The 27,170-nt window shown below is 38.0% G+C and overlaps 1 protein-coding gene across 4 annotated transcripts in view; it reads left to right on the top strand.

Annotated features, from left to right (window-relative positions):
• LOC148948872 (aquaporin-7-like) overlaps positions 1-27,170 on the top strand; it is a 209,774-nt gene that overhangs the window by 103,556 nt on the left and 79,048 nt on the right. Inside the window, exon 1 of one of the 4 annotated variants that reach the window (XM_089094776.1) lies at positions 25,232-25,386. The exons of the other annotated variants lie outside the window; for them this stretch is intronic. Coding sequence (XP_088950902.1) covers positions 25,334-25,386 — 53 coding nt within the window. The 5' untranslated portion in view covers positions 25,232-25,333. Of the gene's footprint in view, positions 1-25,231; positions 25,387-27,170 lie in introns of those variants that run through there. 4 annotated transcript variants of the gene reach the window in all.

Below are 27,170 nucleotides of genomic sequence, written 5' to 3'. Positions count from 1 at the left end.
ACAAATCCACTGCCGCGATCCGTTTGAATTTTTCTATACGACTCCTGTTCAAGAATACTTTCAATGGCCTGAGCAACTTCAACACCTCTCTTTGATCGCAACGGAATGGCATATGCATAGTGAATAAATATAGTTATTGCCACCAGAATATATTTGTAGGGTGTATTGCGACACCATTGAACTGTGTCTAAAGTTAAAAGATCCATTTGCATTATATGCAGAGGGAAAAAGGCTTTAGTTTATCAATATTGGTTACTGCGAAGCCTGTGATTACGATGCAGTGTGTACCTCGCTTCATTTTCTAGATACTCTTTTGCACTTTTCAATGTGGTGGTGCCGGAGACAGCTTTGGAAAGTGTTTTGGGAGAACTTAAACTTCCCACCTCACCAATATTTTCATAGACACCTTTCAAAACTTCATCTATTTTGAGCGTAAACACGTAGTGTAATGTCCATTCCCCTTTTGCACTCTGGCGGTCGAATCAATTCGTCTTCGGTTTTTACTAGCAGCCACAGGTGTTGTAAAATCACTGGTGCTGATAGTATCTTCAAATATTGAATCTTCTTTTTTTTTAAATGGTGTTGGAGGAGGAGGAGGACTATATTCTCTTAGTTTCTTTAGAATTTGCTTATTGCCAATAAGACTTTTGGGAAAGTTTGATATACACAGAAAGGTGTATAGATTATCGTCAAAGGATAAGAGTCCTTTACGATTTGTCACAATATCGCAAATTAAATCAACTAGATAATAACTTTTTCCCTGAATTATAATTCGTTTCCCTGTGCTGTCGACTTGAACCTGATCGCCAGTTTCCAACATGAGATAGGAAAATACTCTTTTACTCTGTTCTTGATAGGTGAAAGGCAATAGGTTTCCAATTATCAATACAATTAAATTCAATTCCTTCTTCTTTGATTGAAGTGCTGCAGAATCTTGAGGAGATGTTTCCTGTTTAGGGGGATCAGTGATGGGCCTCTCATGATCTGGTTTATGTTTGTCCACACGTCGCAATGCATTTTGAAGTAAAAGTAGTTTTTGTCATCGGCAAAATTCTCGTCGTTAATGAATTTGCTTAGATTGTCCTCAAACTGTTCGACGGCTAAGAGGACAAGTTCAAATGGCGTCAATTTATAGGATTTGACCATTCTCTCACTAGAGAAAACTGTTTACAAGTCTTACACTTATTGGCAGTAAAAGTGTGAAAAAGCTATTACCTGCCTCAAGGAGCCGTTTTCTTTAAAATTTGTTTCCCTTTTTTTTACAAGCCCAGGCGCGGAAAGTGGAACGATGTTGCTTTGTCTGTTGTCTAACACCATCTGGCAGTTGAACATTGCCCTCAGTTAAATTTAAACAAAGTTCAGATATTAGATTAATGAAATCATTGTCAACCCCATGTTTGAGTATAGCCTTCCTAAGCAATGGTTTTGAAGTGCTTAAAACGGAAAACAGATGCCGTTGTTCGTGTAGTTTCTTCAGTGTCATAATGGCGACTAATAGTCTTTTCTACTGTTCACCGGTAGATATACTGTAATGTCAGTGTCGAAAATGTCTGTGACTGCACGCAGATCCTCGGGCGTGCTCTGATTAAGATCCAACAAAATTTAACCGTAGGGCTTGCTTGTCCACTGAGTGTACGCGGAAACCATACATTTAGGGGCGCCGGGTTATATCTGCTTATTGAGTGTTCTGAGCTTGATAGAAACACGAACGACTCGATAGATAATATAGACGGTGCAATTCAAAGCAAGGGTACGCATACATTTGCTCTGATGAAACAGATTGTGTAGAACTAGGGTAACGGAAATGTGTTCATGATGGGAGCGAACAGTGAACAGTTTTAGCATTTCCTGTGAGAACTGTTCAATGGATTCAGCCAAATCATCAATACTCAGCCACGAGTTCGATTCAATACTATTGAAAACATCAAGCCCTCGTATGAATTGTATTGGTATGGTTGTGGCAATCGCTTTTATTTTATCATAGGACTCCTGCCAAATACTATAGCAATAGTAGATTTTTTTTGGCTTTTCCAAAAACATTTTATCACAATTTTGAATTATTCTAGCTAAAAGCGTTGTTTTCCCCAACATTGAGGGGCCACACAGAAACGATCTGAAGGGTGTTTTAAATTGATACATGCTGCTGCTGCTGTTGGGGACAACAGTCGGACTACAACTAACTGCAAATCATATGTCCTCAATGAATAAGTGGTAATTTCCCCATGGATCTATCTATTCAAGAACAACAACAAAAAAACAATATTTCATGGCAGCATTTATTTCGACACTGCATGAAAACAAATTTTTGCAGTCAACATGAACTGCATAACGATAAAAATAATAATAACACTTGTTCAACAAGAACAGTTGACAAAATTTCATGGTGGTCAAAATGAAAACTCTATTTGTTCAACATGAACACAGGGCAATGATAAAACTTTATAAATAAGCATTTTTTGTCTTTAAAAACACATTTCTCTACAATATTTTTTGTACAATAAAAAAAAAACAATTTTTATAGATCATCAACTTAAGAACTTATCTGTACAATAACACTGATTGTCTACTTAAACACTTGTCTATACAACACATTTTATACAACAAAATACAGACACACTCAGGGAACAAGTAGCACAGTTGAACGTTATGAATTTAAAGGTGTAGGTTCCCCCTCCCCCCCCGGGAACGCGGGGCCAAAGGCCGGCCGGCCGCGGGCGGCCCCCCCCCCTGGGCGGCCGCGGGCAGGGACCCCCCCTCCCCCCGGGCGCGGCGGTGGAAAAACAATAGTTGCCGTCACTGCTATGGGTTAGGTTAGTTGAGGTTGGGTTAGGTTAGGTTGGGTTTAGTGCTTGGGTTAGATGAGGTTGAGTTAAGGTGGTTAGATTGTCAGATTAGGTTAATTTATCCAGACCAAGTTGATTGCGATAGTCTATGAATTCAACTCGATCTGAAATACTGTAGTGACCGTGGGGTAGAACACTCACACCATTCTCGAGTACATAGACTTTTTCGGATAAACACGAAATTGCATTCTTTTCTACTCTCACAGTATAATTTCCATACTCTAGAGAGCTAATTGCAAGCACTTGTGCTCTCGGCACTAGACTACTTTCTACACAGTCTCTGTACACGCTCATGTTAAAACTGCTCTTTACAAAGTGTGTAGGCACCCCTTTACACGCCTTCTTTTCTTCCCCACTATGAGTTTCAACGCAATAGACTTTGGGACCCGGAACACCCCCTGGATATCAAATCACTCCCCGTCTCTGATTTTAATTTTAATAGTTGGTTGGGGGCTTGACGTTTCACCAGCTCGGGGTAGAGTGATGGATTCTAGTTCGTGAAATCCATCTACGAGCTGATGTGTTCCCCCTTTTGCAAATCACCCAATAAATCCAATTCAGTCCCATTTACCTTTAACCGCAGAGAATCTGTATCCCCATAGTAAACTTGAACCCCCCCTCCCGTGGCCCGTGCCTCGTGCCCACATTGTAAAAGAACGACATGAGCTTTTTGGAAATTTCTAGTACTGAACTGCCACCTGCAATATTCTTGTTCAGTACTACATTTCACTTTTTCCTTTGTAGAAGAACCATGCCGGCTTCTTTGCTCGTGAATGATGTAAAATTAGGGTCGGCAATACTTCTTGCACACTCTAGAGGGTCAGTCACGACGTCACAGCGAAATCTAGTACGAACGCTTTCACACATTTTGCCAAACGCTGAATTTAGGAAGAGCTTATACATTTCCTTCTCCACCTTTGAATTTGCCTTAGAGCGTTTATCGACAAAGGTGTCGATAAACGTTTTCAAATAGGGTCGCTGATTGAACTGCAGGACCCTGGGTATTTTGGTGATCTTGAAGCCGTTGCTCACCATCCAGTGCAAAAGCACATGGTGAACAACGATATTCTCTTTAGGGTCCAAATCAGCAATCAGTTTCTGTTTAGAGGGAGTCCAATGCATCCCCATATCCTCAACCAATGAACGATTGTAGGGGCTCAGAGAGTCCCTGCTCATCGGCCGATTGATACAGGGCATGACAAAATCTTTGACTGAGTCGTGAAGCGCCAGCGGAATGTGACCGTCTACTTCAAAGAACCATCCTTGTGACCCATTGTCCTTGACGGTGGTAATGTCGGGGACCTCACAAGGATTCTCAAGCCATTGATAGTTCCCACACGGCAAAGAGTAGTGAGACATTGCCGAGGGGTACAATGAGTTCATGTCCAAGAACACTGCATTTGACTTTGCACCGGTGCTTTGTCCGCTCGGATCGGTTGATAAGACGCGGTCCCCATGAAAAACATACCCCCCCCACATTGAACGCTCTACAAAAAGGTTCTAATCTACGTCGGTGATTAGGCCTATTTCCTCCCGGCAAATTTTTAAAATTAAATACATCACTAAATGGGGTGTAGAAAAATAATAGCCTATATCTAACCCGAACTCTGAATAGATTTGGTCTCTGTTCTTACAGACTATATCCAACAGAGTTAGAACGTCACTGGCCAAGTACAGTCTACAATATTCCCACCCATTTTTACAATCCCCCTTGGACCACACCTTCTTGGCAAACTCATACTCCTCGGCTGTGCATTCACTGTTGGTCAGTGAATTGTAAAAAGCTTCAATTGGAGGTAGTTTCTCCTCACTTAAGCGTGCGCCAGAACAGTAATAATAGTATGCGTATATACCTTTGCAGGTCAACAGGTCATACATTTCACTGTCCGGAAAGCGCTGTTTAAGCAAGAGAAAGCTATCAAAATTGTCGCTTTTTTTCACTTGAATCAATTGACTCAATGCCTTGGGGAAAAAACTAAAGGAATCTAAGAACCTGATTTTATTCCAACACGTATGCCCATTATCCATTACCTGCCATTTCAGTTCGAGAAGCAATAACTTCTCGGCTGATTTGGGAATTATGTTGTAGGTAAATGAACTATTTACCCATGGAAAATCTACTCCCCCTCCCTCTCTATGCATACGTGCCAGTTCCAGTAAAATAAATTTCAAATCATACATGGAATTATGAATAAAAACAGGGATAAAAAACTGTTGGCTAACATTTAAATAACACGATTGATGCGCAACCCCTCTAAAATTACTACCCCCCGAGGATATTTCCTGCCACAAATGGTCATGATCTCTGACTTACCCCCTCCCCCCACGTTTCCCTGTAGTCCCCTTATCCCCCTCCTCTGCAAACTCCCCCTTACAAACCCAACATATTTTTTGATTTTTAATCGCGAGACGATCCTCTGCAGACAACACCATTGGATAATGGGTATTTCTCAAACGAGAAATAGCACCATTAGTCGTGCCAATCAGTTTAGTCAGTGCCTTGACCATGCACTCCCGCTCATCCAATGTTTCTACTATTTCTAACAACTGCATGTTGTTAGAATTGTGTCTTTGCGCGTGGGCGTAGGATACTGCAATAGCCAGATGTTCTTTGACTCGGTTTGGATATTGGGGGTCTTTAACCTCCACCAGCTTAGCTTCACAGTCCCAAGATATTTTGTTGCACTGGAGAAGGGTGTTTTGAAAATTTTTAAAACGTAGAATGGCCCTATCCCCTGAAACCGTTTCCACTGTCTGGTAGCCGTGGCGGCTACAATGCCTCATATGATTTTGTAACTTTAATTGAGTCCAAAATCTAGAGAGGCATGTTGGACAGTAGAAACGGGTCCCCTTGTTCTTACCCTCCCCCAGAACTCTACTAATGTCAGTGATAGGGTTAAAATGACCGATTGCGTTTGGTTGACTAGGTGGTGTGTATAGCAACCAAACCCAGTGTTTAACCAACTCAACTGAGGTGCTCCTTACGGGGAAAACCATCCCCTTCTTTTTAGAACGAGTCCCATCTTCAAATTCTGTTTCATATTGTACCAGAGTAACGCCGATATTTAAGTGAGCATTAGCCCTTTCAAAAATGTCAATAGATCTTAGCGTTACTGGGTATTTCCCCTCTAAGCAAGAAAAATCTACAACTGGGAAATCGGACCCTTCCTTCCCATGTATAGCCCAAATGTCTAAATTTTTCTTGGTAGCGTCATCTGCTAGAGGCTGAAAGGCTGATATGAAGAAAGCATATCTGAAACACTTTTGATCTGTTTCAAAACAGATCTTCTGGACACCACGACAACCTACTAGATCTGTATTATATTTTAATTCTACTGCCCTTGGTCCACTCCCCCCTCTTAAAATAAAATCTTTCTTAATTTTACAAATATTTACACTTAAATTTTCAACAAATAAAACTAGAGAGCCACTTCCATTTTCGTTATAGTTCTCGAGATGCGTTATAATTTGATCGACCCAATCTAAGAAAACTCCCTCAAAATTTTCTAAATTCGAATAAACCAAACGCATCTCGGAATGTACAAAATGATAATAAACTTCACTTTTTCCCTCATTTAAATAGAACACTTTTAGAACAATGGAGACCTTAATTGAATCCTTACCCCCCCACAACTGAATTTGATTCTCCAGAAGTGCACGAATTTTATCTACATAGTTGGGTACAATTTCTACAGGGTCATAAACAAAATTACCTCACAAAAGTGAATTAAAAGGGTCACCAAACATTACAGTGAAAACAACTATATTATTTAAAATTATGTTGGACAGCTGAAAGTCTTGGAGACTTGTACCCTCCTCCCCCTCTTGTATATTACCCCCTCCCCCAAGCTGTTCAACAATAACTGGCGAATGCTCTACTTCAGGTGTTCGAAGTGGAGTCAGGTTGGTATACACGGCTGGAGGGTTCCCTGGTAATTACCGGGTAAAATAGTCCAGAATTTTCAATGTGTTTTGACTCAGCAAATGTAAGTCCCCCTTCTCAACTGCGCTATAATCAACATTTAAAAAATCACCTATAAACTCGTCAATATTATCTGGAATTCGATGTAAATCATCCCATAGTGAATTGTTGGGGAGCTCCACATGTGCTTCCTCTCCTTCTCCAACTGACGAACAGGGGGGAGATGGTGAGTATGGAACCAGGACAACCTACAAATGAAAAAATAACTTATTTTCAAAGTTTTCAAATCATTCCCTACTGCTTTTAAAATTTGGATTATTATTGCTTAATAACATTTGGTTAATTCAACTGAAGATAATCTAAGATATGACATAGAAGGCAACAATTTGTTCGTTTATTTTCAAAGTGTTAAAAAAAAATTTTTTTTTTCGGTGCTTCCCCCAGCGCATCCCTGTGGCACTTCCCTGACCCGTGGCGCATCTCTGTGGCACTTCCCTGGCCCGTGGCGCATCTCTTTGGTACTTCCCCGCCCCGTGGCGCATCCCTGTGGCGCTTCCCTGGTCCGTGGCGCATCCCTATGGCGCTTCCCTGGCCCGTGATGCTTTCCTGCGGTGCCTCTCGGGCCCACAGTGCTTCCTGCAACACTTGTTCGCCCCAGAGCGATTCTTGGTCCCACTGCATATCTTATATTAGTATAAGATATTTACAGTATAAAATATGTCATAGTAGGTTTTGATTTTTTTCAAACAATTTCTCCAAATAAAATTTCATATTAATACTTTTTATCTGCTCTGGGAAAAAACATGATTTGAAAAGGATAGCCATCTCCTGTCATGATACACAACTCATTCAGATATAAAGTTTTTTTTTTATAATATTTGTAGAGGCAAGGTGAAGCATTCGTTTATATCGCAATAGAAACTACCAAACCTTACAATGACCAGAATATAGTGCCTTTTTTTGGCTTCGATAATCTAATTTAGCAAAAGGTTTAAAACATTCCAGTTTAGTTTTTTATTTTGTTAAATCACGTACTCCAAATAAAATTTCATTTTAATTATCTTTATCTGATCTGGGAAAAAAAACAGGATTTGAAAAGGATAGCAATCTCCTGTCATGATACACAACTCATTCAGATATAAAGTTTGTTTTATAATATTTGTATAGGCAAGGGGAAGCATTCGTTTATATCGCAATTGAAATTACCAAACCTTACTATGACCTGAATATAGCGTCTTTTTTTGGCTTCGCTAATCTAATTTAACAAATGGGTGAATGCATGCACTTGACATGATTCAAAAGGGAGAACATTATATTTCCTGTGGGGAGAAAAAATCTTTCAATATTCCCGCTGAGATATACTTTTACACAGTGTTCGAAAATGGTGCATGTAGAAAAGGCCTATAAAAGTTGGAGGAAATTGATAGATATTTCTATATGATGGGTAAGAAAAAAAATGCTTAAATTTGCAAAATTCTTCTGGTCTTGGGTGCCCGAAGGTACGGGTAGTACGTGTTGGAGGGTGGATGGGACGGCGTCGCTATGTTCTTGCGCGACTGGGTCGGCTATTTCACGATCTTGCATAGATGAGCCGGCAGGGTTCACCATATTATAAGAAGCCGCCCATTCTCTTTTCGGTTTTTGACCGGACTGTATGGTGGCTGTCTCGTCATCTCTGGCTTTTTTGGAAGGAGGGGGCACGCATTCTTCATAATTTGCCTTAAAAAGAAGAGAAAAAATTAGTTTCAAAATAATTTGCCCCTTTTTACAGAAAGAAAGTTAGTATCATCATCCATATAATTTTGTTTAGAAAAGCATTTATCACTAAGAAGCCCCCTCCCCCTAAACCCAAAAGCAAAGCAAAAAGTAAAATTTACGAGAAATGCTCCTATTTTTACCATGTTGACAAAAAATTAAATATACAACTTGTGAGAAATCGAACCCGAAAAGCATAGAACTTCTATTTTTACCATTTACAAAATAAATCCCCTTCCCCCTCTCCCCCATATAAACACTGAGTACTCAAAATGAAAAACAAATACTATATGAAACTATTTATCATAAGCAACACCTGATCCCTCTTGCAATTTATAAGATTTACCCTATCGCTAATTCGACTGGAAAAAGTGTCTTTTTGTGAAACCTACAAAAAGCTTAATCCTCTGGTTTCGTAGATACCGGATGACCATTGACAGAATGTGATAATTAACCCATATTTAAATCTTTGCGGAACCAATAAAAGATAGGGTAACGGCTTAAATGGAAACTTTATATTAATAGCTGACAGAAGTCAGTTGTCACTTTTAAATAGGCTTACAGAAATAATAAATTTTTTTCTATTGTAAGAATTATACTTGTAAAAACAGAGTGGGGGTGGGAGGGGGTTTATGTGGTAAAAAGAACATATTTTATGTTTTTTAAGTGAGTTTGTATTGTGGGGGGAGGGGGGACTTACCCCGCTATACTGGAGGGTGATCAAGGAAAATAATTTTATTTTGAAAATAAAAATGTATTAAATCAGAACTTACATTGCTAATTTTGGCGGCCAAGTCTTCAAGTTTATCAATAATTTCATATGTTCCATCCATTGTGTTCTGGAACCTTCTGATAATTAAATCACAGTTCATATCCGTTATATACGAAATCTCAATGACGAATTGTTATGTAACGGGGACATCATATGTAAGTACCTCCCTGATTTGCTGAGAAGGGGGATGTATCCGACTCGTTGATTGACTGAGAAGGAAACACGTGATCTAACTGTTTCCGGGGAACTCATAACATTTGGCTCGAGCAACATCAACAAATACTATTTCTGGACACCATGACATTCACGATCGATTACGCAATCAAGTTCTCGGAAATTCGCTTCCCCCTCGAGTCCTAGATCAATAACAATGTCCCCGTTAGAATTCAATGCGCATGTGCACCCTTCGTTCCGGAGTTATTACACATAGAAACATCAAATAAATCGACCTTGAAGGAAGAGGTCATTGACCGATTACGCAATCTTTCTCCCTAGGGAGGCTATGCCCTTATTTGGTGTACTGATCGGAGATACGTTCTTTTGATAACCGAATTTTGTACTCGTGGGACCTTCTGATAGGGTTCTACTTCCACAGAGTATAACTTACAATGTTTGTACCTGGGCCCTGGGGGTGTTGTCGACCCCAGAGTTTTAATATCTGATGGTTGAACTATTTTTAACAAAATGGTCACCTCAAATTTTTATTGGATGGGTTTATCCATCCGATAAACCCAAAGGCGTGGAGGGCAGGAGGGGCTAGTTGCCCTCCGATCTTTTTTCACTCTGAGAAGATGAACTATAGCTTTTAAAATCCATTCAAATAAACCCTCTTTTAAGTTTATACGAGCATCCCTTTCATAAGAACCACAAACGGCCCCAGAACATAGTTTACAATGCCTGCCCCCGGGCCCTGGGGGGTTGTGTCGACACCGGAGGTTTTGTTATCTGACATTTGAACTATTTTGAAAAAAATGGCTCTCTCAAATTTCTTATCGGATGGGTTTGAGGAAAATGGGGCGTAGAGAGGGGGGCTAGTTGCCCTCCGATCTCTTTTGACTCTTAAAAAGTGAACGAGAACTATCAATTTCCAATCATATGAGCCCTCTCCGAATTTTATACGAGCATACCTTCCATAAGAACTATTCATGCCCCCAGAGCAATACTTACAACGCCTCCCCCGGGCCCTGGGGAGGTTGTGTCAACACAGGAGTTTTTCTTATCTGACCTTTGAACTATTTTTAACGAAATGGCCTTACGTAAAGGAGTTTTTGTTACATGATCTTTGAACTATTTTTAACAAAATGGCTACCTCAAATTTTTTATCAGATGTATTTGGGTGAAAAGAGCTTGGGGAGGCTAGTTGCCCTCCGATCAGTTTTGACTCTTAAAAAGGGCAGTAAAATTCTCGATTTCCAATCGAATGAGCCCCCTTTGAAGTTTATACGACGACCCCTTCTATATGAAGTGCCTCTGGGAAAAAAATTAAATGGAGTGTGAGGAAGCTAGCTGCCCTCTAATCACTTTTGACACTTAAAAAGTGAATTACAACTTTCAAATTCCAATCAAATGAGCCCTCTATGAAGTTTATACGAGCATCCCTTCCATAACAACCATATATGCCCCAAGGGTATAACCTACAACGCCTACCCCTGGGCCCTAATGGGCTGTGTCGACACCGGAGTTTCTTGTTATCTGAACGTTGAACTATTCTTAACAAAATGTCTGTCTCGAAATTTTTTTCTGATGCATTTAGGGCGTGCCGGAGGGGGGAGGGGTTTAGTTGCCCTCCGATCTCTTTTGACTCTAGAAGTGAACAAGAACTTTCGATTTCCAATCAAATGAGCCCTCTCCGAAGTTTATACGAGTATCCCTTCCATAAGAACTATATATGGCCCTAGAACATTACTCATAACGCCTGCCACCGGGCCCTGGGGCGTTGTTTCGACAAATTTTTCTTGACCTTTGAACTATTTTTAATGGAATGGCCATTATAAAAATTTTATCGGATTGGCTTGGGGAAAAAAGGGAGTGTGGAGGCTGGGGGTGGGGCTAGTTGCCCTCCAATCCCTTTTGACTCTTAAAAAAAGAATTACAAGTTTCAAATTCCAATCAAATGAGCCCTCTATGAAGTTTATACGAGCATCCCTTCCATAACAACCATATTTGCCCCCAGGGCATAACCTACAACGCCTACCCCTGGGCCCTAAGGGGCTGTGTCGACACCGGAGTTTCTTGTTATCTGAACGGAGCGTGTTATCTGAACGGATTTAGGGCGTGCAGGAGGGGGGGGGATTAGTTGCCCTCCGATCTCTTTTGACTCTAGAAGTGAACAAGAACTTTCAATTTCCAATCAAATGAGCCATCTCCGAAGTTTATACGATTATCCCTTCCATAAGAACTATATATGGCCCTAGAACATTACTCATAACGCCTGCCTCCGGGCCCTGGGGCGTTGTGTCGACACATATTTCTTATCTGACCTTTGAACTATTTTTAATGGAATGGCCATTATAAAAATTTTATCGGATTGGCTTGGGGAAAAAAGGGAGTGTGGAGGCTGGGGGTGGGGGTAGTTGCCCTCGGATATCTTTTGACTCTTAAAAGTTGAACTAGAACTTTCAATTTCCAATCAAATGAACCCACTCTGAAGTTTATACGAGCATTCTTTACATAAGAGCCATATACGCCCCCTGTACAACACTTACAAGGCCTATCCCCGGGCCCTGGGGGGAGTTTTGTTATCTAATTTTTGAATAATTTCCAAAAAAATGGCTATCTCAAAATTTGTAGCGGATGGGTTAGGGAAAAAAGAGCGAGGGGGGCTAGTTGCCCTTAACTCTCTTGACTCTTAAAAAGTGAACTAAAAGTTTCAAGTTCTAATCAAATGAGCCCTTTGAAGTTTATACGAGCATCCCTTTCATAAGAACCATATAACGCCTTCCCCTGGGTCCTGGGGGGTTGTATTGAGTTTTTCTTATCCGACCTTTGAACTATTTTTAACAGAATGTCTATCTCAAAATTTTCATCAGATGGGTTTGGAAAAAGAAGGCGGGGTGGGGCTAGCTGCCCTTAGATCTCTTTTGACTATTAAAAAGTGAGCTCGAAATTTCAATTTCGAATCAAATGAGCTCTCTCTGAAGTTTATACGAGAATTCCTCTCATAAGAACCATATATGCTCCAGGGCATAATTTATAATGCCTGCCCACCAGGCTCGAGGAGGGTGTGACGACACTTTAGTTTTTGTTATCTGAAATTTGAGCAATTTTTAACTTAATGGCTATTTAAAAAATTTTATTGGATGCATTTGGGGAAAAAGGGGCGTGGGGGGGGGCTATTTGCCCTCCAATCTCTTTTGACTCTAAAAAACTCAACTAGAACTTTCAATTTTCAATCAATGAGCCATCTCTGAATTTTTTACGAGCATCCCTTCCATAAGAACCATATATTCCCCCAGGGCATAACTTACAACGCCTGCCCTCGGGCCCTGGGGGGCTGTGTCGACCCCGGAGTTTTTGTTATATGGTCTTTGAACTATTTTAAAAAATCGCTATCTCAAAGTTCTTATCGGAAGGGTCTGAGGAAAAAAGGGCGTGGAGGGGGGGGGGGCTATGTGCCCTCCAATCTCTTTTGAATCTTAAAAAGTGAACTAGAACTTTCAATTTGCAATCAAATGAGCCCTCTTTGACGTTAATACGAGCATCTCTTCCATAAGACCCATATATGCCCCCAAGGCATAACTTACAACACCTGCCCCCGGGTCCTGGGGGGTTGTGTCGACACCGGAATTTTCGTTGTATGATCTTTGAACTATTTTTAACAAAATAGCCATCTCAAAATTTTTATCGGATGCATTTGGGAAAAAAGGGTTGGGGGGGGGAGCTGGTTACCCTCCTATATCTTTTTACGCTTAAAGATTGAACTAGAACTTTCAATTTCCAATCAAATGAGCCCTCTCTGAAGTTTATACGAGCATTCCTTCCATAAGACCCATATATGCCCCCAAGGCATAACTTATAACCCTTGCCCTGAAGACTGTGGGGGGAGTGTCCTGCTCGAACATATAATTTCCAGAACTTTCAAATGCGTTGAAAGAAAAGGTTATATCAAAATTTCGATTGGATGTGTTTGGGGAAATGGTGGGCGTGAAAGGGGTGTTAGTTGCCTTCCAATCACTTTCGACTATTAAAAAGGGAACTAGCCATTTAAATTTCCAACCGAATGAGCCCCTTCTGAAGTGTCTACGACAACGGTTTGTATAAAAACCTTATATGCCCCCAGGGCATAACTTACAACCCTTGCCCTGAGGGCTGAGGGGGGGGGGGTTGTTATCCTCAAAGACCTAACTTTCCGAACTCTCAACTACATTAAACAAAATGACTATCTTAAAATTTTGGTTGGATGTGGGTAGGAAAAATGTGGGCGTGAGAGGGGGGTTAGTTGCCCTCCAATAACTTTCAACTATTAAAAAGGGCACTAGTCATTTGAATTTCCAATCGAATGAGACTTTTTTGAAGTTTCTACAGCAACGCCTTCTATAAGAACCTTATATGCCCCCCCCCCAGGCATAACTTACAACCCTTGCCCTGAGGGTTGTGGGGACTGTCCTTCTCAAAAACATATTTCCTATCTGGAAATCAACTATGCTGAACAAAATGGTTATATCAAAATTTTGATTGGATGTGTTTGGGGGAAATATGGGCGTGAGAGGGGGGCTTGTTGCCCTCCAATCACTTTCGACTCTTAAAAAGGGCACTAGAACTCTCGATTTACAATCGAATGAGCCCCCTTTGAAGTTTCTACGATGACCCCTTCCATATGAAGTGCCTCTGGGAAAAACATAATAAATAATAATAATAAGACATAGGAGCCGTATGGCCTTTACTATAGGCAACGCTATAGCGTTGCCTCTGACTGCAACTGCCAATTTTTGTTTTTTGGGCCTTCCAACAGACATTATATTACATAAATAACTAATGCGTTGGAAACTCAACAATCTTAATTATGCTATGCATGACATCATGTAAGAAAGTGCTTATATGATGTCATATATGATGTCATAAGTAATGCTTATATGATGTACTAACATAGTCAATAACGTCCTTTGCTAAAACCAAAATTAAGGCTCTTGACGAATTTTCTCAGACTTCTGACCTGTCTAGATGGTTTCTTATGCAAGAATATCCCAAGTTACCAATTTCCCGAAAAAATATGGAGCTGTTTTCAAGAAAAAATAAATACTTATATTTACAATTATTGTTTGTTTATGAAAATAATATATACAGTGATGACGGCGAAATTTACTTTCGGCAAGTTGTTGCACCTCCCCACTACCATTGCGATGTACGAGCTCACCTCGATGCAGCTTTTCCAGACACATGGATTGGCCGAAGGGGTGCCATTGTATATCCTGCACGTTCCCCGGACCTCACGCCCTCGGACTTCTTTTTGTGGAGATATCTCAAAGACAAAGTTTATCGCACCCAACCAAGAACAATTGAAGCTTTGAAAATGGAAATTGAAAGACAATGTCGTGATATTCCTAATGACCTGTTTCGTGATGTTTGCGAATCCCTTGGTGCGCGTTATCAGCGTTGTCTGGACAATAATGGTCATCAATTCGAACATTTGCGAACACAATTCCTTAATCACATTTGTCTTCTATATTCGAAGCTATTCCATTTCACTGTATGCTAATAAATAAAGGATTTTTCGTTATTCTAAGTATGAGTACATTTTTTTGAGGCACCCTGTATATATATATATATATATATATATATATATATATATATATATATATATATATATATATATATATATATATATATATATATATATATATATATATATATATATATATATATATATATATATATAAATATATATATATATATATATATATATATAAATATATATAAAAAAAAAAACATATATATATATATATATATAAAAATATATATATATATATATATATATATATATATATATATATATATATATATATATATATATATATATATATATATATATATATATATATATATATATATATATGTATATAGCCTACGTATATATGTATATATGTTTCTTTATATTCAATCGCTGGCTCTATGCCTCTTATTACTAGCGTCCAAAGCATGTGACCCAGCTACTTATGCCCCTCTTTGTTACGGCCACCCTGGAGGAAAAAACAGCAACACAGAAGATATCGTTCATTTGGGAGTAAGTGCAAATACTGCCGAGATCCCCTATCTAGCGTTCAAAAGGAGTATAAACTTGAAACTATTTCCATGAAGAATGAGTTAGCAAACTATTAATTAGTCAAACACTTTTTTTAACGTCGATACTCAATAGCCGTACACAAATTGATTAGTGGTAAGTCGTGCCATAGCAACAAAATTTTGATTTTACTTATTGTCTCTTTGAAAATTTGCAACACAGAAATATTTGGGCAATCCTTCTCTATTTAGAACGGATTTGATTTTTCGTGGGACTTTGAACTATTTAATCAAATTGTATGTCTTGTCCCTTCGCCAGAAGAAAAAACAAGAATAAATAGTCGCAGCTATTAAGGCGGTCAAATTTCAATTTTTAGTGCTGAAGTGACATGTAAAAAAGTTGAGACGGCTGGCTCCCCCCCCCCCTTCCTGCATAAGACGATGAAGACAAAGTTTTACAATAAAAAATAAATAGAAAACATTGCAAGTATTCAATGTGAATATTACATGGATATTATTTCAGTATGCCAAATGTTTCATTAAGTCTGTATAGTGTTTATATTTTGTTCATCAAACAGTTCGTGGTAATGGACTGTATGTAAGGAGCTACCCGGCTCAATAGTAACCGAAACTCTAAGAAAATGGACTTTTGATACAAATAGATACATTAAAAAAATTGAATTTTTATGTTGATGTTGCCTTATTTTTGAAAAAAGGGGTAAACACCCCTAAAAGTTACAGAATCTTAATAAAAATCACAATATCAGATTCAGCGTATCAGAGAACCCTACAGTGGAGGTTTCAAGCTCCTATCGGCAAAAACGGGGAATTTTGTATTTTTCGCCAGAAGAAATATCACGGATGCGTGTTTATTTGTTGTTTTTTTGTTGGTGTTTTTCCCAGGGGTTATCGTATCGACCCAGTGGTCCTAGACTATCGCTAGAGGGGCCGTTAGCACGGACATTAAAAGTTCTAGTGCCGTTCATAAGTGACCAAAAAAAATTGGAGGGCAACTAGACCCCTCTCCCACGATAATATTTTTGCAAAAGTATCGATGAAAATTTTGAGATAGCCATTTTGTTCAGCATAGTCGAAAAATCTAATAAATCTGTCTTTGAGGATGCCTTAATCCCCCACAGTGCCCAGGGGAAGGGCTGCAAGCTGTGAACTTTGCCCATTGCTTACATACAGTATTGGTTATTGTGAAGTATACAGACGTTTTCAGGGGGGATTTTTTCTGGTGGGGGGTCGGGGGATTAAGTTGGAGGGTCTTTCCATGGAGGAATTTCTTATGGGGGAAGGGAATTTTCTATGAAGGGGGCGCCGGATTTCCCAGCATTATTTGAAAAATGATCGGAAATTAAAAGTAAGGAGCAACATTAAAAATCGAAACGAACAGTAATTATTATGTATATGAGGGGGTTCACCCCCTCGTCAAAACCTCGCTCTTTACGCTAAATTTTCTTAGTACTTTCGAAAGAGCTATTTATTATAATTAAACGGCTTTTGTGATTCATGGGTCATTCTTAAAGAATTGGAACAAAATTCGAACTTTAGCGTAAAGAGCGAGGTAGCGACGATGGGGTTGAACCCTCTCATATACGTAATAATGTCTGTTCGTTTTAAGTTTTAATGTTGATCCTTACTTTCATTTGAAAAAACTTGTTTTTTTATTTGCTTCAATAAAAAGAAATGAATATTAGTTTTTCAAACAGTTCGTGGACCATTATCAGAGTATCAGATAAACCTACTGTAGAGGTTTCAAGGTCCTATCTGCAAAAATGGGGAATTTTGTGGGTTTTTTTCCAGAAAAAAGACCACGGATGCGTGTTTAATTGTTTTTTTCCCCAGGGGTGATTGTATCGACCCAGTGGTACTAGAATATCGAGAGAGGGCTCATTCTAAAAGAAATGAAAAGTTCTATTGTCCTTATTAAGTGACCAAAAAAGTGGAGGGCAACTAGACCCCCTCCCACGCTCTTTTTTCCCAAATTCACCGGATCAAAATTTTGAGATAGCCATTTTATTCAACGGTGTCGAAAAATCTAATAACTGTGTCTTTGAGGATGAAATCATCCCCCTCAGTCCTCGGGGAAGGGCTTATGAACTTTACCCGTTGTTTACGTATAGTATTGGTTATTGGGAAGGATACAGACATTTTCAGGGTGGATTTTCTAGTGTGTGTGGGAGGAGGGGGTTACGTGGGAGGATCTCTCCATGGAGGAATTTTTCAATTGGGGAAGACAATTTTTCCGTGAAGGGTACGCCGGATTTTCCAGCATTATTTAAAAAACGATCAGAAATTAAATAAAAAACAATTTTTTTTCAATGAAAGTAAGGAGCAACATTAGAACTTAAAACGAACAGAAATTATTATGTATATGAGGTGGTTCACCCCCTGGTCAATACCTCGCTCTTTACGCTAAGGTTTTATAGTATTTTCATAAGACCTATTTATTCTAATTAAACCCTTTGTGATTTAGGAGTCATTCTTAAAGAATTGGGACAAAAATTAAACTTTAGCGTAAAGAGCGGTGTACAGCCGAGTTTTAATTGAGGTTTGAATTATTCATGTACGGTGAGCCAAAATCAAAACCTTCATTAACTCAAAAACGTTGAGAAATTAAATTTAAAAAAAAAACAGTTTTTTTTTAACTGAAAGTAAGGAGCGACATTAAAACTTAAAACGAACAGAAATTATTCCGTATATGAAAGGGGATATACCCTCCTCAACACCTCGCTCATTACGCTAAAGTTTTTTATTGTTTTAAAAAGTACAGTTGTGAGAAAGTCAAACTTTAGCGTAAAGAGCGAGGTGTTGAGGAGGGGACATCCCCTTTCATATACGGAATAATTTCTGTTCGTTTTAAATTTTAATGCTCCTGGCTTTCGGTTAAAAAAGCTTGTTTTTTTTAATTTTGATTTTTCTATTTTTTATTTAGTTTTTGAGCGTCAATGCCAGAAGTGAAAAACAAGCCAAAGATTTACAAATTAGGCTAGATGGCGGTCAGCTGTCTTCTGACAAAACCTAAATCAATTCATCTTTCAGGTTTTCAAATCGCAAAAGAGTGAATTTCTTTCTATTTTTGGGAACCGGGGGAAATAGATGTTAAAAATCTCGTCCATTGCTTTTGTGAAGTGCGTTTTCTTCCTGACTTTGCCAAATGTTTTCTTCTTGATGTAGATACTAGCTTGTGTATTTCTAGTTTGTCTTAACTAGACTTTGCTGTGGAAACCGGATGAAATCTGTTTTTTACCGTTGTAGATGCTATACCATATTTCAGAAAGTGTAGCAGATAGAAACATTCTGACTTGACTATTAGACAAACCATGCCAAGATTACGGTTAGGTCTATCCTTAAATCCAATAATTCATATCCAATAATAATCAGTAATCCAATAAACAAACTAAGTCCAACATTTGTATAGATATTACGTTTTATCACCTGACAGCTGATGTCCTCGAGAGATACTTTAACTTTTATTTGTAGAATATAAATTGCAAATAAATGGCAACTCGTGTATATACGCTGCTATCAGTACCAAATTAATATATTATGCAGACTGAAAGAAAGGTTCTGTATTAAATTAAACTTTTTGCCGGAAATATGAGCTTAAGAAGTTAATGATAGTTAAAATTATTTTTAACATTCACACAAATTTAAAACCAAAGTTACCAAATATTATATTATGAACCTAAATAATAATACTTAAAATACATTTAAATTTGTGATTATCCCGCTTTATTCACTAGCTAAAAGATCAACATAACACTCGATGTGGCTTTTAAAATTCATTCCTAATTTACTAACCAATACCCTTGTTAATGACCCTACCCCTCCCCCCTAATGGAACCAGATATAGCCCTACGCTATGTACAAACTTTGCTTGTTTTGTTGGATTGTATTACTTTTTGTGCCTATTTTTCATCAGCACATGGCTCATAATACCAAAATAAAGCCAATTAAAAAGAAAGCTAAATCATAAAAGTTTTGTATATCGTCTTGGGCAGTATCTGATCCTGTAAGAAGAGCTGGGATGAGTTTGCAGTTGTAGCTATTGGTATATTTGGAATGGGATCTAAAAGGTGCATCGGACAGTATGCTCATCTTTCTGCTAGTAAACTGATCAAAAAATTACAAATTTACTTAAAATTCTTGCTATCGCATAAAGTCTAATAAGAAAGTTTTGAGACTTAAAAAACTACGACTTACCAAAACTATGACTTACCAAAAACTATGACATTAAATTGTGTCCAAAGTAAAATGAATTTCTTTATATAATTAATATGTCTGATACTTGAGCAATTAAACAGCCACAAATATTTCAGTTTGCAATGCTGTACTACATTTAAACCATGCAATAGTTATCGAAATTATTACTATGACAATTTAACTCGTTTACAACATTCAAAAATGAAAGTTTTGCCATTTAGTACTAAACCCTTGTACTATTTGGGTAGCCCCTCACACGGAAGAAATCAGCTATGCTAAGGTCCTTTTGCTATCCCTTCATATTTAACAAGCTTTAAGCTTTGAACTTCAATTTAAAGGAGAAAAAAATACCCATTGCAATAACTCAATGTTGGCTGGTTTAATCGAATAATTCTCATTTTTTTATTTTCCACACATCGAACAAATTTGACTTTTATGGCAAATTATAGTGTTTTATAGAATTTTTGTAATTACAAATACAGTGTAAAACAGTCACTTGTATTGGAAATTTTAATTGTGTATTTAATTGCCAGCATTTTTGAGTTGAGAACATTGCACTGTTTTTTTCTCTCTTTTTATGTCATACTTAATTTCGATTCTGGAATCTTTATGACAATATTCACCTTTGGAAGTCTTCTAAAAATTCATCGGGATTATTCAACAATTAAGTTGTAAATAACAAGGATTGAAAGGAAGAAATTTCCATGGCATTTAGAACGTCATATGTTTACTAATCACTTTACACAAAATACCTCTATGCATTGACACATCGCTGTATGGAGGAGTGATTATTTCAATTTACTCCACATCCATATCATAGTATGTTGAGAAGCGAGGTGAAGGACCTACTGGAGAGGGATTCAGATTCATTTTAAGGTTCACAATATTGCAGACTGTGTAAATATTTAATTTTAACGATCTTGTAAATGAATGTACCTTTAACAAATTTTCTTCACAATCAGAAGCCCGAATCTCCAACAGAATCTTTAGTCTCCTTGAAGTTTTGGATGTTTCTAGTTATTATATTAATTTCCATATTCACTCAAATACAGACGATATTTGTGTTTTATGAAGGCAGGGTTGATGGGTATTTTATAATCGCCTGAAAGTGTTCCCTTTCTTGTCAATGCAAAGGATCCCTATGGATCTTTGAGAGGCCGAGGTGTGGCCACCAGTGAAAATGGTTTCAGTTGGGGATATTTTTTGGCAAAATGTTTTTCCAGAAGTTTAAAAAAAAAACTTTCTCCTAATGAGTTTATATATTTCTGAACATTGCAGAACATTAATTTTGTGTACATTTTAGTTTTCCAAGGAGCTGGGTAATAAAACAGTATACTATCAACATGTTGAAGTCCTTTGGCTAAGGGATGTCCATTGACAACTGGAACGCACCTAACAAAAGTCATATTAGCTTGCTCAAAACTGACCCTCATCTTTGTGTCGGCCAATCATTCAAAAAACTAAAACGCCAAAGACTAAAGCACACCCGTACATGGGAACTCCATTTAAGTTGGCCCAGGATTGATGTACACCCAAATTTGATACAGCGCAAAAAAATACGTATATTATGCAAAAAAAAATGAAAAAAGAGGAACTGGTTAAATCTTGAGAAACTTGTGAGAATACATCCAAAGTCTCTTTCCTTGCAAATATTCCTGGACTAAAGATGGTTGGGCTCAACTCAGGGACGAATCTATAGCATAATCTTGGGAGAGGCCCAATATGACAAGAGTGCCAATGAGCAAAATCTTGGGGGATCAATGTGACAAAGGTACCAATAATTGACCAAATTGGCAAATTTATTCTAAAAAAAAAAACAGTAAAAAAAAAACAGGAGAAGAGCGCGCCAGAAAAAATCTGGGGGACCCAGGGTCCTCCCTGGATCCGCCAGTTGCTCAGGGCCGGATTTAAAGCTTTGACGCTTCTAGGTCCAAGTGTTTTTGCCACTCCAGTTTTGCGAGATTTTCGGAGAAATTCTCGAAAATTCAGGGATAGTGGAAGCACTGAGCAGAACACAGCTGATGAGCAAAAAGCAATGAAACAGAGGGGTGATACTGGACTCTCAGCTGCCATTTTTGGGAGACATCTGACAGTTTATAAATGGTCACGGAATTCCTGTGCTGTTTTAAAATCACTTTTCTGTGAATAGGCAACGCTGCGGCGGGGTGCACCTGGGATTTTGACGATAAATCACATCAGTCTAGTTTTTGCCAAGAAAAAAATCACTCAATGATCATTCATTGCGCCCACTGGCATGGTACACCCCTAGGCCCGAGCCTAGTAGGCCTATTGGTAAATCCTGGCCTGGCTGGGCTATAAAGATGGAAGGGCTATAGAAGTTGATGGAAGGGCTATAGAAGATGAAACTTACGAATGCAAAAAGTCCCCGTCTAGAATATACAATGATGTAGAGTCCAAAACTGTTATCTGAAACAACAATTCTGCATTGTTCCTTCTGTTTCTTCTTTGTTGATCTTGCATTTATGAAAGGTGACGGGCTACGACCTCGCAGTCAGTTGACTATGAACTTTTTCCATTCGAGTAATCACACTCTATTTTTGACATGAATAAAAGATTACTTTTACTTTAATGTTTTAAGAAGTTTGAGTTCAGGTTGAATAGTTCTGAAATCACCGATAGACTTGTCCTGTGGTTTGTCTTTTTCCTTCTTTTTGTCGAAGCTGCTTCCTGCTTTACAAAATGAAAAATTGAACTTTAATACGGGTAATTTTTTATTTTTTTTTTGTGCCTGATCACAGGTTTTTCCACAGTTGCATATTTTTGTTTTTTTTTTTGTTTTTTTTTAAATAACGGGTCAAATGAACAAGTATGCCCAAAATAAGCACTCCTGGCACAAAAAAGTGAGAAGCCCTTTATACCCCAAAATAAAACGCTGTGTTTTCGACTGGATTGCGAGCTTATCCAAATACATAGCAAGGGCAGAAAGCACCCTCTTCGGGATTTGTTTCACTTTAATGTGGGAAAATGAAACGAATGCGCTTGAACTAATAACTCAAAATCTTGGAATAAACTTGACCAAAGAGTATAGGAAACTTATGAAAATGGAAACTGGCGTTAGTGTCGAAAAAAAAATCGTCAACACCATCTAACATTTTTCGATTTTGTTTTACCCAAAATTTCTTGCTTACTTGTCTTTTCAAGACTTTAAAATGTAGCAGGGGGGGGGGGTCCGTCCCCGGTAGGCCTACTACCTTAACGTCAATTTACCTGTTTAACCTTCAGGGATTTTCCTGAACTAGTCTAGTCCTACTGCAGACTAAATCTTGACTTTGAATGATTGTTGAAAGAAATTTCGGTACTTGTCAAAAATCCGGTAGTCACGCGAGAAAGCCCATATCAAAAACTCAAAGATGCTCTATGGCAAACAGGTTTTCTCTGCCTTTTGAGGTATTGATCACTCCGTGACAAATGTTTAAACTTTAGTTTTTTGGGGTTGAAGGGGCAAAAAAGGGTACCTGGGTTAGGTTATGTATTTAATATATGCAATGTTTTACCCCCCCCCTTAATGTGCGAAAATATAGCCCAAATTTGTTACTGAACGATTATATTTTCATCCTATTTTGCTTTATTTCATTAGCATTGACGAAACTTTACTTCTCGCGTGACTACCGGATTCTTGACAATTACCGAGATTTCTGATGATTTATTACTGACAGAGGAATCTCAGCTATAATCCTACTGCATTGTAGATTAATGTTAGCAAATATCAAATTTCCTTCGAAATTTTCTACCTTTTAATGAAGTTGCCAGACGCTGCGCTGAAAATGGTGCTATTATTTTTTAATCCGTCTGTTTTAATCCCTCTAAATATTTTTTATCCTCCTATAATAAATACCAAAGATCCAGAACTCAATCTCTTTGAGTTAGCCTATGTACTTGAAATCAGCATAAAAATTGCAAATATCTAGAACTTACTGGGTTTCCTCCCCAAATTGAAAATTTTATTTTTGTTTACTATCAGCTGTGGTGGTTGTTTCAAGGTTATAGAAGCCGTCCCGTGTCCCCTTAGCTTGGCGTAGTTTGATTGTTAATCTTGGGTGCAGTGAAACAACCGAAAAAGGTGATCCATGATCCGCCACTGATTTCAATGAGTGACAAGTACTGGTTATTTTTTGGGGCTGTATTATTACAGCAAAGATTGCAGAAACCCCTATTTCTACACCATTGGGAAGGGTACTCTGCCTTTTTAATAAGCGCTCAGGGTATCATGGAACAGATGGGGCACATGAAAAGGAAACACTAAAATTCTGAAAAAAAAACTTTTAAAAATTCCTGAAATACGTCCTTAAATCATTCCTAAAAGTGCTTCACTTTAACCCCCCCCCCTAATATGCAAATGTATAACCAAAATTGGTACTCTTCCATTAGCTGGACTCTTTTTATATCTCTAACTCGAGCGCGTTGAAAAACCCGTTTTTCAACGGGATGATACAAGACACAGCTCTAGTGTATAGCGTGATTTAATTGCGTGTACGATATTTAAAGTGTTTTTGTTTTTTTTTTTGGGGGGGGGGGGAAGAGGTACCTAGATTAGGTTAGGTTATGTATTTAATAAATGTTATGCTTTGCCCCCCCCCCCCTAATGTGCAAATATATAGCTCGACTTTGTTTCTAAACTATTATATAGTCATCCTATTTTATTTCATTAACAATAACCAAACTACCACTATATAAAAGAGTCCAGCTAATGGAAGAGTACCCCAAAATTATATATTTCCCATGTATTCCGCCATGTGTCATTGTTTTCTTTTAACTTAAAACCCGAAAATTGAATCAACGTTGACGAAGTCAAGAAACGGAAAATGCGCGGGAAATGTAAAACTTGGGTTATATATTCGCACATTAGGGAGAGGGGTAAAGTACAGTAAAGCGGTTTAAGGATGATATAAGCGAGTATTTTGGGACTTTTAAAAGTTGTTTTTAGAATTTTACAGTGTTTCCTTCTCAACGGCCCTAACTGTGCACTAATGCCACTTTTAGTACGGCTTGAGCCTTATGGGGCAGGAATCTCTCCTTGAATCTCTCCTTGGATCTCTAACAAATAGCATCAGACCTAGCCCTTAGCCCTTTGTAAACAAGAACCCCTAGCGCTTAGCCAGCATGTAGCCCTTTAGTATAACTAATATTTAGTTACCATGTTTTGCAATGTAGTATGCAATGTAGTATCCATGTAGCTTTGGGTTTAGGTTGAATAATCCTATATGACATCCGACTTGTTCCACAGTTTGTCCTTTCCTCTTTTTTTTGTGGAAAAAGAGTCAATTGCCACACTTCCTGCTTTTTCAATTAAAATTAAACTCCCATGCCCTTAAATTTTGATTTTTTTTTTCTTGACCACAGATTTTCGTAATAGTTTTTCCGGTAATAACGGGTGAAATAAACGAGTCACCCAAGCAGAAAAAGTGAGAAACCCTTTACGCGGTTTATTGGAAGTTTGCTTGATGTATTCAATTATTCGGCTATAAAGGATAAACTCTCAATACAGATCACCCGAAGCGAATTAAACCGTCTTCATTAAGCTGTGCGATGAACTTTCTTCATTCAGTTCTGCAGGATCAGTCGTAGTGTAACTTGTGTCGTAGAAATATAAGGATGGGGTTCAGTGAGGAAGTTGCTAAAGAGTACTATGATTACTACTATAAAAGGTAGGTCTCTAAAATAATTGGGTCAATATATACCAAATCATATTATTGAGTTTCAAATAAAGTGAATACACCATTCGATGCCTTTTTTTATGCTGATTCAGATTATAATAAGAACTTATCTCGGAAATTACTTTCAGCCCCCCCCCCCTATATAGGCTATACCTAACCCGGAATTAGCATATTTAGGGGGGGGGCTGAAATTCATTTCCGATAGAAATGCTTATTATATTCGTAATCAGCATAAAAAAGGCATCGAATGGTGTATTCACTATATTCCTAACTCAATAATATGATTTGGTATATATTGACCAATAATTGTACCTACCTCCACTCCTTCTCCCTCTAGAGGGTCCTGAAATTTGCCTACGTGACAGGCTTGAAATTTTGATAAAACAATATTTTACCTTAATTTTCAGTTATCAGTTTCTTTTTCTCTGGCTTTAGTTCTGAAAATGCAATTCCAGTTATTTGAGTAGAATTTTAAGCCATATCAAATTTTTTTGCCAAAATCTAGGAAATGCATTTGCATATCTTTAAAACCTTATAAATCGGGATTGAGCAAAGTTGTGAAGCTGAAAACAATTTTGTTGTACTTCATTCAAGCAGAATATCTATTTCGCAAGGTTTCAGTTTATAACACACAGATTTTTAAAGGTCATCAAAGGTCAGGACCATCTAGAGGGAGAAGGAGTGGAGGTAGGTAGGCTACTTCAAAATACCTTCCCACGACATACTTTAGTTTGTAGACCCAACCCTAAAAGTTTCATTTTCCTAACCGAACCACTTTCCAAGACAACCAAAAGTAGCTAAAGTAGAATTTTACCTAAGGGTAAATTTTTCGTTGTTTATATACTATTATCAATATCTTGCTGCTTATTTTCACTTGAAATATCTTTTTTTGTTTAGATTTCTGTTAGTTTTAATATCACGCTGAAGGTATTTCAGTGATCGGTTTTGAGGGTGTAGGCATTGAAATCCTCAATTTTGGTGTACTTAATTGTTTTTTTTTAATTACGCATATCTTCAACCCTTCTTGGAGACTAGGGTGATTTGTAAAAATAGATTTGGTAGTATTAAACTTACTTGGACATTCCACAATCTATGCTTGATAATATTCTTGCCGTGTTTGACCCTAATGATGCACAAAACAGCACCTTTCTTGTTATTACGATTGTGTCAGTTGCTGGGGACTCCCCAACATTTGTCAAAAGTTTCTCTTATTGGTTTCTGTCATTGTTGACGATAATTGATCTTTAATTACTTTTCATTATCTTGCACGGTTTGGTTAATTCTAGTTGGATCCTAAACAACCACAAATCATAATTGGTAATATTCCTGTCCAGTCTATTGGATAATACAGTTGGTTTCATATCCACCACTTTAAATCCTGCTTAGAACGATTGACCATATGTGCAAAGATACAGCTGTATCTAATAAACTCCTGTTTCCACCTTTGACCCTTCGACCCGTGGAGTCCGATGAAAATAGATGAGCCACGTTGCGCAACAAATTTGTGCTAAGAACTCTGATAAATTTAAACATAATACACGATTGCAAAAGAAGATTTTGGACCCTTGCCCTTTAAAAAGCTTTCTCTTAAGCAGTAGGGGGAAAATAAATGTCATGTCTTCAGAATCGCATAGTTACTTTGACTAGCCACAAGTGTTATTTGAAAAGGTCAGGGAAGGGGGATATGCCTGGGGTTAACGGTAGCCTCATTTTCGTCATTGAATGTTTTTGTCTAATTTCAATTAATGGTCGTTATATGTAGTTATAAGTACTTT

The sequence above is a fragment of the Artemia sp. Qi Xiang Cuo genome, chromosome 9 (assembly GCF_049724085.1).
Source record: "Artemia sp. Qi Xiang Cuo chromosome 9, ASM4972408v1, whole genome shotgun sequence".
Lineage (NCBI taxonomy): Eukaryota > Metazoa > Arthropoda > Branchiopoda > Anostraca > Artemiidae > Artemia > Artemia sp. Qi Xiang Cuo.
This window is presented reverse-complemented; position numbering and strand designations above follow the sequence as displayed.